This window comes from Schistocerca serialis, chromosome 5 (assembly GCF_023864345.2).
Source record: "Schistocerca serialis cubense isolate TAMUIC-IGC-003099 chromosome 5, iqSchSeri2.2, whole genome shotgun sequence".
In the NCBI taxonomy this organism is placed as follows: Eukaryota; Metazoa; Arthropoda; class Insecta; order Orthoptera; family Acrididae; genus Schistocerca; species Schistocerca serialis.
In genome coordinates, this window is record NC_064642.1 from 71,309,616 (window position 1) to 71,323,456 (window position 13,841).

A 13,841-nucleotide genomic window follows, 5' to 3' on the forward strand; every position below is an offset into this window, starting at 1 on the left:
TTGGAGTACACAAAATTTGCTTGTCAACTAACACCGCTGGCTAAACTGTAGCACAATACCATGTGGAATAGTGCAACTTCATTTTGTCATTTACTTTGTACTCACTTCACAGAATCTTTCCTCTTGTTTTGATGCTAGAACAACTGTAAAGTGATGTGTATAGAGTGGCTGATGTAGGAGACAGTTGTAAGGGCATACAACAGCAATGCGGTCAAGGACTGCAGTCAAATACAACTAGCAAGGAATTAACAGGAAGACAGCCGACACCACTGGGTGCTGACTGTTTCTGCCACTAGTAAAAATGGCCCATCTATACCTGAACAAGTATTTTGGTTACCGACATGTTTAAAAAATAGAACTTTTTTCAAGCTTTGGCCAGTATTAGCTCTTGTAAGGATATGGGAGAAGTACCCCTTGTCAGTGTTCCAAATTATTTTTAATAACTGCTACTTCAGGATATATTACGCTTCTCGTACATCTCATTTTTCATAAGGAGTTAAATCTGTTTCTCTCTTAATAGATAATATATAATGTATCTAAAAACAAAGATGATGTGACTTACCAAACGAAAGCACTGGCACGTCAATAGACACACAATCAAACACAAACATACACACAAAATTCAATTTTTCACAACAAACTGTTGCCTCATCAGGAAAGAGGGAAGGAGAGGGAAAGACGAAAGGATTTGGGTTTTAAGGGAGAGGGTAAGGAGTCATTCCAATCCCGGGAGCGGAAAGACTTACCTCAAATCCTTTCGTCTTTCCCTCTCCTTCCCTCTTTCCGGATGAGGCAACAGTTTGTTGCGAAAGCTTGAATTTTGTGTGTATGTTTGTGTTTGATTGTGTGTCTATCGACGTGCCAGCGCTTTTGTTTGGTAAGTCACATCATCTTTGTTTTTAGATATATTTTTCCCATGTGGAATGTTTCACTCTATTAATTCATATCATAATATATAATGTTTTAGAGAGTGGAAACTTACATGCACATAGTATATTAGACAAAGCTCACCATTACTACAGTTGTCCCTGCTGTCTCTAATAAATATTCAACAGCTCGGTGGATAAATTTTCACTTTTGCTGAAATAGAACTGTTATTATTGCCTAAAAAGAATAAATATATTTCTCACTCAATAAATTATGTGCTATTTATACTTTATTGCAGAATATACACTCCTGGAAATTGAAATAAGAACACCGTGAATTCATTGTCCCAGGAAGGGGAAACTTTATTGACACATTCCTGGGGTCAGATACATCACATGATCACACTGACAGAACCACAGGCACATAGACACAGGCAACAGAGCATGCACAATGTCGGCACTAGTACAGTGTATATCCACCTTTCGCAGCAATGCAGGCTGCTATTCTCCCATGGAGACGATCGTAGAGATGCTGGATGTAGTCCTGTGGAACGGCTTGCCATGCCATTTCCACCTGGCGCCTCAGTTGGACCAGCGTTCGTGCTGGACGTGCAGACCGCGTGAGACGATGCTTCATCCAGTCCCAAACATGCTCAATGGGGGACAGATCCGGAGATCTTGCTGGCCAGGGTAGTTGACTTACACCTTCTAGAGCATGTTGGGTGGCACGGGATACATGCGGACGTGCATTGTCCTGTTGGAACAGCAAGTTCCCTTGCCGGTCTAGGAATGGTAGAACGATGCGTTCGATGACGGTTTGGATGTACCGTGCACTATTCAGTGTCCCCTCGACGATCACCAGTGGTGTACGGCCAGTGTAGGAGATCGCTCCCCACACCATGATGCCGGGTGTTGGCCCTATGTGCCTCGATCGTATGCAGTCCTGATTGTGGCGCTCACCTGCACGGCGCCAAACACGCATACGACCATCATTGGCACCAAGGCAGAAGCGACTCTCATCGCTGAAGACGACACGTCTCCATTCGTCCCTCCATTCACGCCTGTCGCGACACCACTGGAGGCGGGCTGCACGATGTTGGGGCGTGAGCGGAAGACGGCCTAACGGTGTGCGGGACCGTAGCCCAGCTTCATGGAGACGGTTGCGAATGGTCCTCGCCGATACCCCAGGAGCAACAGTGTCCCTAATTTGCTGGGAAGTGGCGGTGCGGTCCCCTACGGCACTGCGTAGGATCCTACGGTCTTGGCGTGCATCCGTGCGTCGCTGCGGTCCGGTCCCAGATCGATGGGCACATGCACCTTCCGCCGACCACTGGCGACAACATCGATGTACTGTGGAGACCTCACGCCCCACGTGTTGAGTAATTCGGCGGTGCGTCCACCCGGCCTCCCGCATGCCCACTATACGCCCTCGCTCAAAGTCCGTCAACTGCACATACGGTTCACGTCCACGCTGTCGCGGCATGCTACCAGTGTTAAAGACTGCGATGGAGCTCCGTATGCCATGGCAAACTGGCTGACACTGACGGCGGCGGTGCACAAATGCTGCGCAGCTAGCGCCATTCGACGGCCAACACCGCGGTTCCTGGTGTGTCCGCTGTGCCGTGCGTGTGATCATTGCTTGTACAGCCCTCTCGCAGTGTCCGGAGCAAGTATGGTGGGTCTGACACACCGGTGTCAATGTGTTCTTTTTTCCATTTCCAGGCGTGTAGAAGTTAAAATGCACATAGTACCAACAAAAATAATCAGTTTTTGAAAATATAATGTAATTGGGTAGATAAAAAATTTACTCACTGAGTGGCAGCAGAACACACATATGAAAAGTATGAATTATTTAGGAATAAAAGAGATGGCTCACCAAAAGGCAGATGTGCTGTAATCATCAAGAGGCACACAAACAGAAGGTACAGAGCTTGGCTAGCTTTCGGAATGCACTTACTTTTTCTAGCTGTAGGAAAAACATACACACAAACAAACACACACTCACTTGCATGCACACACCAGTCTCCCTACGTTGTTCTTGGTTGACTGCTGCCATCCACCCAAATCTCGTATCATCTGCCCTTCATTACTGTCTCCTTTGTTTAGCCAAGTTACATATCTTTTGTTTGTGTGCCTGTCGACGACACAGCACTTCTGCCTTTTTGTGATTCATCTCCTTTATTCCTAAATAATTCATAATTTTCAACCACAACTTTCTATACATATAAAAGATATTACAGTTTGCAAGCTTTTGGAGCCAGTGGCTCCTTCTTCTGACAGAGGGGTTGAAGGGGAAGGAAGTGGCGTGAAGGAAAAGGGTTAGTGAGGATTAGGAAATCAGGAAACTTGCCCAGAATCCTGCATCAGGAGAGACCTATCGGATGGGATGAGAAGGAAAGACTGAGTGTTGGGGACTTCACAGGATGAAATTTGAAAACCTGAGAGCAGTCCTCAACAATCAGTTTTTCCTTCTTATCTCGCCCAATAAGGCTCTTCTGACCCAGGCTTCTAGGCAAGTTTTCTGAACTCTATCCCTTTTCCTAAACCTCACCAGTCCATTTCCTTCACTCCTCTTCCTTCCCCATTAACTCTTATCCAGAAGAAGGAGCCACTAGCTCCAAAAGCTTGCAAACTGTAAAATCTTTTATATGTTTATTCTCCTGTTGCCATTTGGTGATAGAGTTTTTGTCTATCCAATGCACATAGTATGTTAGACGATGCATACAAATGCAACAGTTGTTCCTGCAGTCCCAAATGAATATTCAACAATTCAGTGATGCAATTATCACATTTTGTGGGGACACTGCAGTTGTTAACAGCTAAAAATATCCTGCATACCTGCTGTCACCAATATATGGGAATTGGAAAAATAATCTGAGCACCTTGATGAAAACAATTCATCTTCAGAAGCGATTTTGTGCCTCATGCACAACACATTAACATTGACTTCTTGGTTCCTGTTGTACTTGTATGACATTCAAAGTGCACTTCCTGGCCTTGTATTAGTCATTAGTCTATCATTGTGTTGGATATTATGTACTTCCAATGACAACAAAGTACTGGTATCTGCTTGGTTGGTGTGTATGTGAAAACATCACAAATATACTAAAAGTCTTACATGCTGCTGTGTGCAGTTTAAGCTGTTAAACACAACTGCAAATATATAAATTACTGTTAAAGATTGGGGAGCATTGAAGAGGATTGTTGTCTCTAATAGTTGGACTACTATCTAAATGGGAAGGAGCACATCCACGTGCTGTAGACATGAAGGACTTTTGCTGTCTTGGAAGTACCGTGAAGAAGAGAAGGCTAAAAACTACAGTTGAAGAGATAGTAAAAGGAAAGAATTGCAGGAGAAGCTTACATATGATATTGTAATTACCTGACATGGTCAGAGTGGAGACAGCGATCTGTACACTTGAATTTTATAGATTTTCTTAAAACTTGTATTTAGCCAAGATCACAATGTAGAAAACAGTGATTACTTGTTTCAGCCACTGAAATCCTCATCTTCAGATATGGAAAATGTAACAAAAGGTCAAAAGTATTTTGGAAATACAATAGTATTAATATGTATAATTATGCTAAAGCTGTTCAGAGTACATACAAAGATACAAAAGGGCACCATCTAAATCGAGAGAGTAGGTAAGACACTTTGTCACTTTGTTAGCATCCTCAAGGAAACGTTAAGTGCAAAATAATATCAAATGAAATTAAATAATGGAATGTTCAGGTTGGAATATCAACAATTATGAAGAGGATTGATTAAGACAGTTAATACTCACCATATAGCAGAGATGCTGAGTCGCAGAAATGCACAAAAAAAAAAGACTGTCAAAAAGTAAGCTTTAAGCCAACAAGGGTGCATTGGTGGAATAGAGGGCTATGTAGTGCTGGAATGGGAACAGGGAATGGGCTAGGTGGGTAAGATGGGTAAGTACAATGATTAGCAAAGGTGAGGCCAAAAGGGTTTTGGGAATGTAGAATATATTGCAGAGAGAGTCCTCAGCTGTGCAATTCAGAAAAGCTGATGTTGATGAGAAGGATCCAGATGGCACAGGCTGTGAAGTAGTCATTGAAATGAAGAACATCATGTTGGGCTGTGTGCTCAGCAGCAACAGGATGGTCCAGTTGTTTCTTGGCCACAGTTTGTCAGTGGCCATTCATGCGGACAGATAGCTTGTTGTTTGTCACATCCATGTAGAATGCAGCACAGTGGTTGCAGCTTAGCTTGCGGATGACGTGACTGCTTTCACAGGTAGACCTTCTTTTGATGGGATAGGTGATATTTGCGACCGCACTGGAGTAGGTGGTGGTGGGAGGATATATGGGACAGGTCTTGCATCAAGGTCTATTACATGAATATGAGCCATGAGACAAGGAGTTCCACAACCCCTGCTCCTAACTCCTTGCCTTATGGCTGTGGCCATATACATATGTGAAATATGTTGTACAGATATCATCATAGTAGTTTGAATCTAACATAATATAAAGTCATAATGCCCAATCACAGTGATAGTCAAGGTTACCTAATAAAAGTAGCAAACAGAAAGACTGTTACTATGTACATGTGATCACATGTGAATGAAAATGCCACCAGATAGCAGTACAGTATAATAAAGTGATATATAATGTAATACAATATCAAAAAAGAAAGGAAATACTAAAGTAGTAATTTAAAAATAACTGAAATAGCCAATAGCTATAGCTATAAAATAAGTAAAATTTTGTGTAACAAAACAGAAGATATGCAGGTAGAAGACACCTACAAATGATGTAATATTATGGACGACTAACAACAACACAGAGTGAGAATTAACATTACTGATATTTGTTCTTTATATTCCTCACTACGAAAATAATAACTGTTGTTTATCCAGGGGCTAGATGAAATTAAACATTGGACCTCACTGTGTAAATACGAAAGGCAGGAGAAACAATCTCTATGTATAATGACAACAGATGTTGTTTTAAGAGATATAAAATACAGTACAATACATATAACATTCAACTATGACTTGTAGTACGGATAAAATAATTTAAATAGTTAACTGGTAGTGGAAGTGATGCAAGGCCCAATATATACATGAAGCATTAAATGATGTTCAGGATCAATACTTGTGGTTTTATTGCTATTAACTACATGTAGAATGTGTCTGTGTTATAGTACACATAATAGAATAACAATAAAATGAGGAAAACAGTAATGCAAATGACCCTGAAGTGTGATTATCTCAGATAGCCAATGACAAAGGCATACTTCAATATTAACATTAATTTTATAAAAGGTAGCATAACATATGTGCTCAAAAACAAATGCTCATCAAAGAACATATACAGTTTGCAGACAGTAAATACAGTATAGATGTAAATAGTGGCTTTGTTAAGAACTTGATTTAATTAGAAGATGCTAGGCCACAGACATAGGTAATCCTTACTGTAACTGTTGATAAATAGGGGTGAATGCCTGCAAAAATAAAGAAAGGAATGAATGAATAAAACATCATTGACTGAAGCCCTGCAGGAAATATTTATTATAACTACATTGGTAAAATAGCATTTTATAATTTATGAAGAAAATAGCTTTCTTAGTGTCAGGATTTCAATTCAGAAATCTGAAATGATGGTATCTCTGTAAGCTGTAAATTCCAGGCTGTGAAATTTCAAGAAACAACAAAAAGTAAAACTGATATGAAAAGAGAGAAAAGCTAATACCCAGAAATCACTTTATTGATAATGCTTCACGTTGAAGTGTCATACATGGTAGTGTAGCTGGTCAGTAGATGGTGTTAACTGACAAGTAAGTCAGAATTTCCGATTGGTGGGCTCTTCTTGGTTGTCTGCAGAACTACCTTAGGAAGCTTTGCTTAAGCTGAGGCTGGTCAGGCGAGGCAGCTATGGGGCCAAAGCAGAACAGGCCAGTGGATGCAGAGTTGATAACTAGTGCACTCTGAATGGGTATTTCTGATACTGCTATACAAGGCAATGACTAAACAGATGTGGTGCTCATTTGATGAAAAAGATTTTAACACTGTATCTTCCAGTACACCTTACACCCAACAAAGATAAACATTTTTCTTCAAATATAATTGTGTTTGTAGAGAGGAAATTAATTCTTTTTACTTATGTCAAAACAAAGATATGATGTACGCCATTTGTGTGAAAAGCAGAGAACCAAAAACTAGTTTTGTTCTGGGTGGAATCATGTTTATTTATACATTACTTTGACTTTAGTGGCAGGGAAACTGTTTTTAATATAATTGTTCAATTTTTTCCCAATTTTATTTTGCATTTTCTGATACCTATTTTATTTTCTTAATTTATTGTGTTTACTGTTTCTGACAGTAGCCTCTCTTCATGCTCTCCTCTCAAAACTAACAATATTATCATTCATTCATTCATTCATTCATTCCTTGTGTTCCATAGATCCTCTCAAGAAGTATGAAGGTGTGCTGAAAAGTAATGCCTCTGAATTTTTATGTGAGAACACTCAAAGGTCTTAAATAAAACAAACTTTATTAACATTCCACGTCTTTATTCTTCATGTGTACATATTTATTTGTCAACATACACCCCCAGCAGTGAACACATTTCTCTCAACTAGAGACCAGTTTATTGATATTGTCACTGTGGAATATTGTATTAACAATAAACATTCTGTAGACTGCTGAATTCTCTTTATGCAAAGGGCAGTTAAATGTAATCAGTTAGGAAAAAAAGCTGCAACTTTGAAACAAGTTGCTGCCTTCCCAGTTACACCAGACAGCTGCATTTTATATGCTGTTTGTGGCATAATTCAGTATTCATAAGATTACAATGATATTTTCAGTGAAAATATTTACCAGTATATGTTACACTGATACTGTTTGCAATATATTATTACTTGTTATGCAGTTTTATGATGAAAACTGCTACATGCCACATAGCTAAAAAAGCTTTTACATCATTTACTCTAGATATTCAGACAATAACCAGCGCAAAGAGCGACTAATGAAGTATGTTTTTAATGTTCTTTTGAACTGGTGAAGGACCCCACTGTCTTGCTTTACATTAGGTGGGAGATTGTTATTCAGTTACAATCAACAGACTTTTTTTTTACTTGTTTCTAGAGTTGCAGTAAATTTGCCTATATCCTACTGAACTTCAAACCAATTTTACACAGAATTCACTTACACCAATGTGGATACTTTATGTAAGAGATAACAGTAGATTTCAGTGTTTTTCAATCCCTCTGAACAAACATGAAAATTTGTGAAGATTTTTTATAAACAAATCTATCTCTTACTGCTGAGGTAAACAGAAGGCAGTCAGCTTGATCTACCTATCTTAATGTACCTTGTTTCATGTTCAACTGAAGGAAGTCAGAGGACTTTGACTAAAATGGAACAAAACCCCTGCATCTGAGAAATTCACTCCATTATCAGCATTGCATAGGACAATAAATGAATTTGAATGTAGCAAGATACTGGAATAACATTAGAATAATCGGTGTTGAGAAGTAGCCTGTATGTTATCTCATATTTTTGTTAGCTGTTTCATATTGTATAAACCATTGTGACTATTCTAGAATTCAGTACAGGGAGAGGCATCTGTTTTTCTGTTTGTTAGGTAGCAACAGGTTAATAAACATTGACAAGAGCTGTGGGCTGAATCTATCAGTTCATTGCTGCCCATTGAGTAGTCTCATTTTGAACTATTCTTTTTTGTATGGATTTTATGTTATTAATTCTTTTATCATTCTTGCTGTGATATCATTAGAATAATGCCGATTTTAATAAATAGTAAAATAACTGCCAGAATATATGTCTGAGTTCCATTTGAAAAAGCATATACTGATTTGGCACACACAATTTGAACTTCATAAATTGTTTATTACTTTTACAGGATTTATCAGAGGGAGTTACGTCATTGTGGAAGCAATAAGGATCCTTCTCAGCCTCCTCTGAAGATATCTAACTCTGAGCACCACTCACAATAGTTGTGATTTAATTTGTGCTCTCCATTCACACCTGTATGTCTTTTTTTTTCTAGCACAAAACACAGAAGCTCCTCAAAATTTTTTACAATGACTGAAACCATAGATGTGCTATTCAGTGTAATCTTCTCTACCTCAAAAACATTTATATTTCATTATAAGATTAAATGAACTAAGTGTATATTGACACATATTGATTATCATTCATATTTTTCATACAACACAGTAGAGAAAGAGTGTATAATAGAACAATGTTGCTCATCACACTGATGAATATGCCATGTATAAAAAATACACAGTAAATTTACAAAATTGTATGTATGTTTATGTATTATTTCTCCTTTTTCCACCATTTCTGACTCAGTGAGTACAATAAAACATTCACCTGATTACTCAAACTAAATGTTGCACCCCTTCAAAGTGGTGATGTAAAGTGAAATATGTACGTTTGCACAAATAATTTATGTGTGGCTCTTAAGAGTAAATTAAAGATAGAGATAATTAAATGCAGTATTCAGGAAAGACTTTCTTGCTTTACTTGTATTATTTGTTCCTATGACCTGAACAGTGCTGTTTCTATTGCTCCCATCTCCATTTTTTTCTCCTTGTGTTTGTCTGATGTGTAATTTTTTTTTCAATTCATTTCATTTTAATAATATTTGTTTACATTGAGGAAATTATGTAAGTGTTTACATGTGCCACTTCCACCTGAAGAATATCTCTGTGCCATTTGGCACCTATCCCCTCTCCTGCTCCCACTCGAGCACTACACAGCCTTCTATTCCACCAGTGCACCCACAGTCTTTTTACTTTTCTCGTTTTCCATTCCCTTTGCCCACCCTCCCCCATCTAAGCTCACGATTGTGCCAAGATGCCCTACCCTGTCCACAGCATGTCCCTATATGCTCCCACAAGCAAGAGTGGGTACTCCTACCCTACCAAGCATCTCCCTCTCTGGCCCAGCCTCCTCCTTACCCCCACTACCCGGATTGTTTCTCCCATCATGTGCGGTTGCTCACAATCTGGCTCAGCAGCCAGAAACAGTGGTAATGTGTGTGAGATGTGCTTCTGTGAATGTGTGTGTGTGTGTGTGTGTGTGTGTGTGTTTTGTTTGCTTTAGAAGCAGACCTTGTGGCCGTAAGTTCACTTGTTTAGCAGTCTTTTTGTTGTGTCTGTCTGTGATTCAAATACTCCACTATATGGTGAGTAGCTGTCTATCCTTTTCATAGTATTGTTATTATTCCATCCGGGATTTTCCATTGTTTAAAATTAAATAAGTTATTTAAAAATGAAGTGAAGTCTTTTCTTCCAAGATTGAGATTTACACATGAGAAATGACTGTTTCAGAAATTTAAAGTTGGGGAAGATGTTGAAATGTGAACCTGTAAGAAATTGAAATGTGAACCTGTAACAATATGATTTGGATTTATGCATTGTGGATGAGCAGGCAAATCTAAGAAAAATGGGGAGACAAGGGGAAATGGATACTAAAGAGGTACAAGCAGGTTCATACTCTGCATGTGAATATACAGTACTCGCTCTACAGAATTCCTGAGAAATATTAGGGTGGTAGTTAAGTCAATGATGGACTGGTGTGATGAAATGTAGGGTGAAAATGAACCAATATGACAGCTACCAGTGATACCAGATGAATGTTCATATGGTGGTAATCCTCCAAGGACCATCAATGACTCAGTCATGAATGCTCACACTGTTCTTTTTTTAAGGATGCTAATTTAAAAACATTGAAAATGCTTCAGGGAAAAGTTGAAATTATTAATAAATCTCATGTTATTTATCTCACTGACTTGCATATTCACAAACTGTTAGGTCTTTATCAGCATTAAGTAATTTATTAAAATATAATAACTGATAAGGTCTAAGATAATATGAAAAAATGTGGCTGACTGCTGATAAAAATGGTTTGTGGTCAGCTTATTATCTCAGTCAACAAGATATTTGATTTGCTGCCAGTACACTTTGGTGGAGCCATAGAATGGGGCTGCACAGCACTCGTCAGGGCAATTTATCCGTGTGACATATGTAGCCCATGCTACAGCCCCTACCAGGTGCTCTACAATACTGAGACATTTGTAGGAGAAAGCACCTGAAATGGTTGGCAACTGTCAATTATGTTCACTCATAATTCAAGCAATTGTAAAAACCTGGAATAGTGTTTATCTTACCTAGTCTTATTCTTCCCATGGCAAAAATAAAAATTTCTCTCTTTTCTGGTTAGTTTCATTGTTTACAGAGCCTAATTTAGGCTGTTGCAGCTCACATGCCCATTGGCTGGCAGTAGGATAGCCACAAGTATAGGTGTGTGAGGGCAGCCAATACGCTGGCACGCAAGCAGTCTGCCAGCCAGCCGGGAACCAATGTGACAATTCTACAGTGGCAGAGCATATGCAGGCAGGATCAGCCATGTGGTTAGTGCACATGCAGAACACACACAATGGGGCCAGCTGTCAGTCTGTACTACCTGCAGCTACCCGCCAAAGGCGAATGAGCCAAAGACTGTCGAGCAATGTCTGCAACCTGTGCAGCAGTGTAGTAAGTGGTTAGTGGCCCAAAAAGTTTTAAAGTCAGTTGTCTGTGAGAAGCTCACATTATACCTCACATAACCTATCGGCACATGTCGTAATTTGACAGTGGCATGGTCGTAGCCTATTGAGACTGCAGTTTATAATTCTGTGATATTGTTGTAGGTGTTGGTTGGAACCCCACAACTTTCAAGCAGATGTGGAATCAGTGGGTTCACAAGTGCCATACTCAATATGGATCAGGATCTCAATGGCACCAAATGTTTAGCACCTGCAAGGAGAGACATATTGTTCTCTTGACTATACATGAATCTACATCCATCTCATGTAAAAAATCTGCACAGTCAGTGTTATGATGTCTGAAACACCACAGGATGTATGTTCTTTGACCGATCTCACAACTTCTCTCGATACGACTGCAGAGGCATGCATGCTGACAGTGGTGCACCCGAAAATGACTCTGAATCCATTACTGACAGCACGTCATCTTTTCATGTGTGTCCTCATTTTGCATTCAGTATCATAATGGGTGTATACATGTGTGTCAGCAAGAAGGAGAATGTGAGATATCGTACTGTATTTTTCATTGTCATATGGAACGAGCACCTGATGTGAAGTTACGGGGTGCCATTGGTACATGGCTGTATCACCTGTTTCACATAGCCAGTAATCTGGATAGCAGCGACTACTCATTGCCCGTGCTGTTGTGACACACTTTGATACAAAGGCTGTTGGACTGCTGCTCTGGCCAGCACGTTCTCCAAATCCTTCACCCCTTGACAACTCACTGTAGATGATGAACAACTAGCATAGAGCTGAAGCAACACAGCCTCATTTACAACACAGCCTCATTTACCTTTATCTGTCCTCCATCTCAGTTCGACTGATAACCATCTGGGTTAGAACAATTGTCACTGCTCTGTGTAGTAAATGTCACACTGTTTACTCCCAAACCAGGTACAAATTTTTTCATGTATTCTTCCTATTAAGCTCCATCCGCAGAGTATGTAAGACTTCATTATTTGGTATCTTTCATGGTGCAGCGACTTTAATGGTCAGAAAAATATATATCTCATTCTGCACATACTTTATCCACATAGAACTACTAGATCTACAGGTGAATGTATGAATCTTGAAATGCTGTTTGTAGTAGTGTTGTGTTAATGGTGTTTTTCCTGTGTTCTTCCTGTTTGTATACTGTGTAACTGAGACAGAAGCATTTATTATCCATTGCACCAACACCTAGATCAGTGGTTATAACCACCAAAAATCACATTGAGACTGACTATTATAATGTCAAGTTGAACACATATATTACAAAATGACACAATACATATAAGTCACTGAGCAAGTTGACAAAGCAAGACATGTGAACGCGGTAACATTCGAATGAGCTCTGAGTCCAAGTCTAGCGGCCGCTGGCTGGCTGGCTGCTTAGGTGGCGCGGCTTCTGCATGGCTGGCAGACAGCGCCGCATGTAGAGGACGCATGTAATTGCGCGGCGGCACTTTGAATAATCGGCGAGTCGTAACACTTTTCCCCCCTTTGAAATTTTTTCACTGGCTTTGATGGAGGTGGCCTGTAGATTGCTAATGTCCTTAGGTGTTGTTTGACTGGCCGTAAAGTCTCGAGGAGGAGGCTTCCCGTACGGACGGAAGTGTCCTCGATGATAACAGGTCGAGATGACAGGAGACATGGTGGTCGAATCTGCTGGGGCCCCGTGCACCAATATGCCCGTTGCAGCAAGTCCAGTTGATATAACAGGAGACATGGGTGATGTGTCGGCGTCTGTAGGAGAAGGAGGCCAGTAGATTGGCTCCGACAGATGATGGTCATCTAGTTCCTGCATGGGCACGTCTCCTGGTGGCGTCCGTTCTTGTACTGGCACCGAGATGACGGTGAGAGAGCTGCATTGTGAGTAATGAGAGATGCAGAGATCCCGAGCATCAGGTAGAGCTGAAGGTGGTGTAGCGGCATTCGGAACAGGCGTTGCCAGCACCCGAAGCTGAAGCTGGTCTGAATGACGCACTGCAACACCCGTGTCCGTCTGGATTTCATACAGGCGTCGGCCACGGTGTTGTAAGATGCGGCCTGGACTCCATTTTGGCCGCCTAGCATATCCCCGTCCCCAGACAAGGTCATCGGCGGTGAACCGGCCAAGCAAAGGCACCCACGGCAGTGAGGTGGAAGGCCGCAAAAGATGAGGTAGCGTGCGTGGCTGTTGGCCATGTAAGAGCTCAGCCGGGCTGTGGTCGCCCATGGGGGTGAAACGGTAAGAAGCCAGAAACTGGAGAAGCACATCATCAGCAGCAGAAGAAGTCAGGAGTTTCCGCATCTGAGCCTTAAATGTGCGGACCAGTCGTTCAGCCTCACCGTTTGATTGTGGATGGAACGGAGGGGCCGTGACATGCATAACACTGTGACAAGCACAAAAATCCGCAAATTTGGAAGAGTCAA

At 40.6% G+C, this 13,841-nt stretch overlaps 1 protein-coding gene across 1 annotated transcript in view; it reads left to right on the forward strand.

The window, feature by feature from the left end:
* Nucleotides 1–9,365, forward strand: part of LOC126481493 (protein phosphatase 1B) — a 243,577-nt gene extending 234,212 nt beyond the window's left edge. The window contains exon 7 of the mRNA XM_050105278.1: nt 8,751–9,365. Within this exon, the coding sequence (XP_049961235.1) occupies nt 8,751–8,789 (39 nt within the window). The 3' untranslated portion in view covers nt 8,790–9,365. The remainder of the gene's footprint in view (nt 1–8,750) is intronic.
* The last annotated feature ends 4,476 nt before the right edge of the window (nt 9,366–13,841 follow it).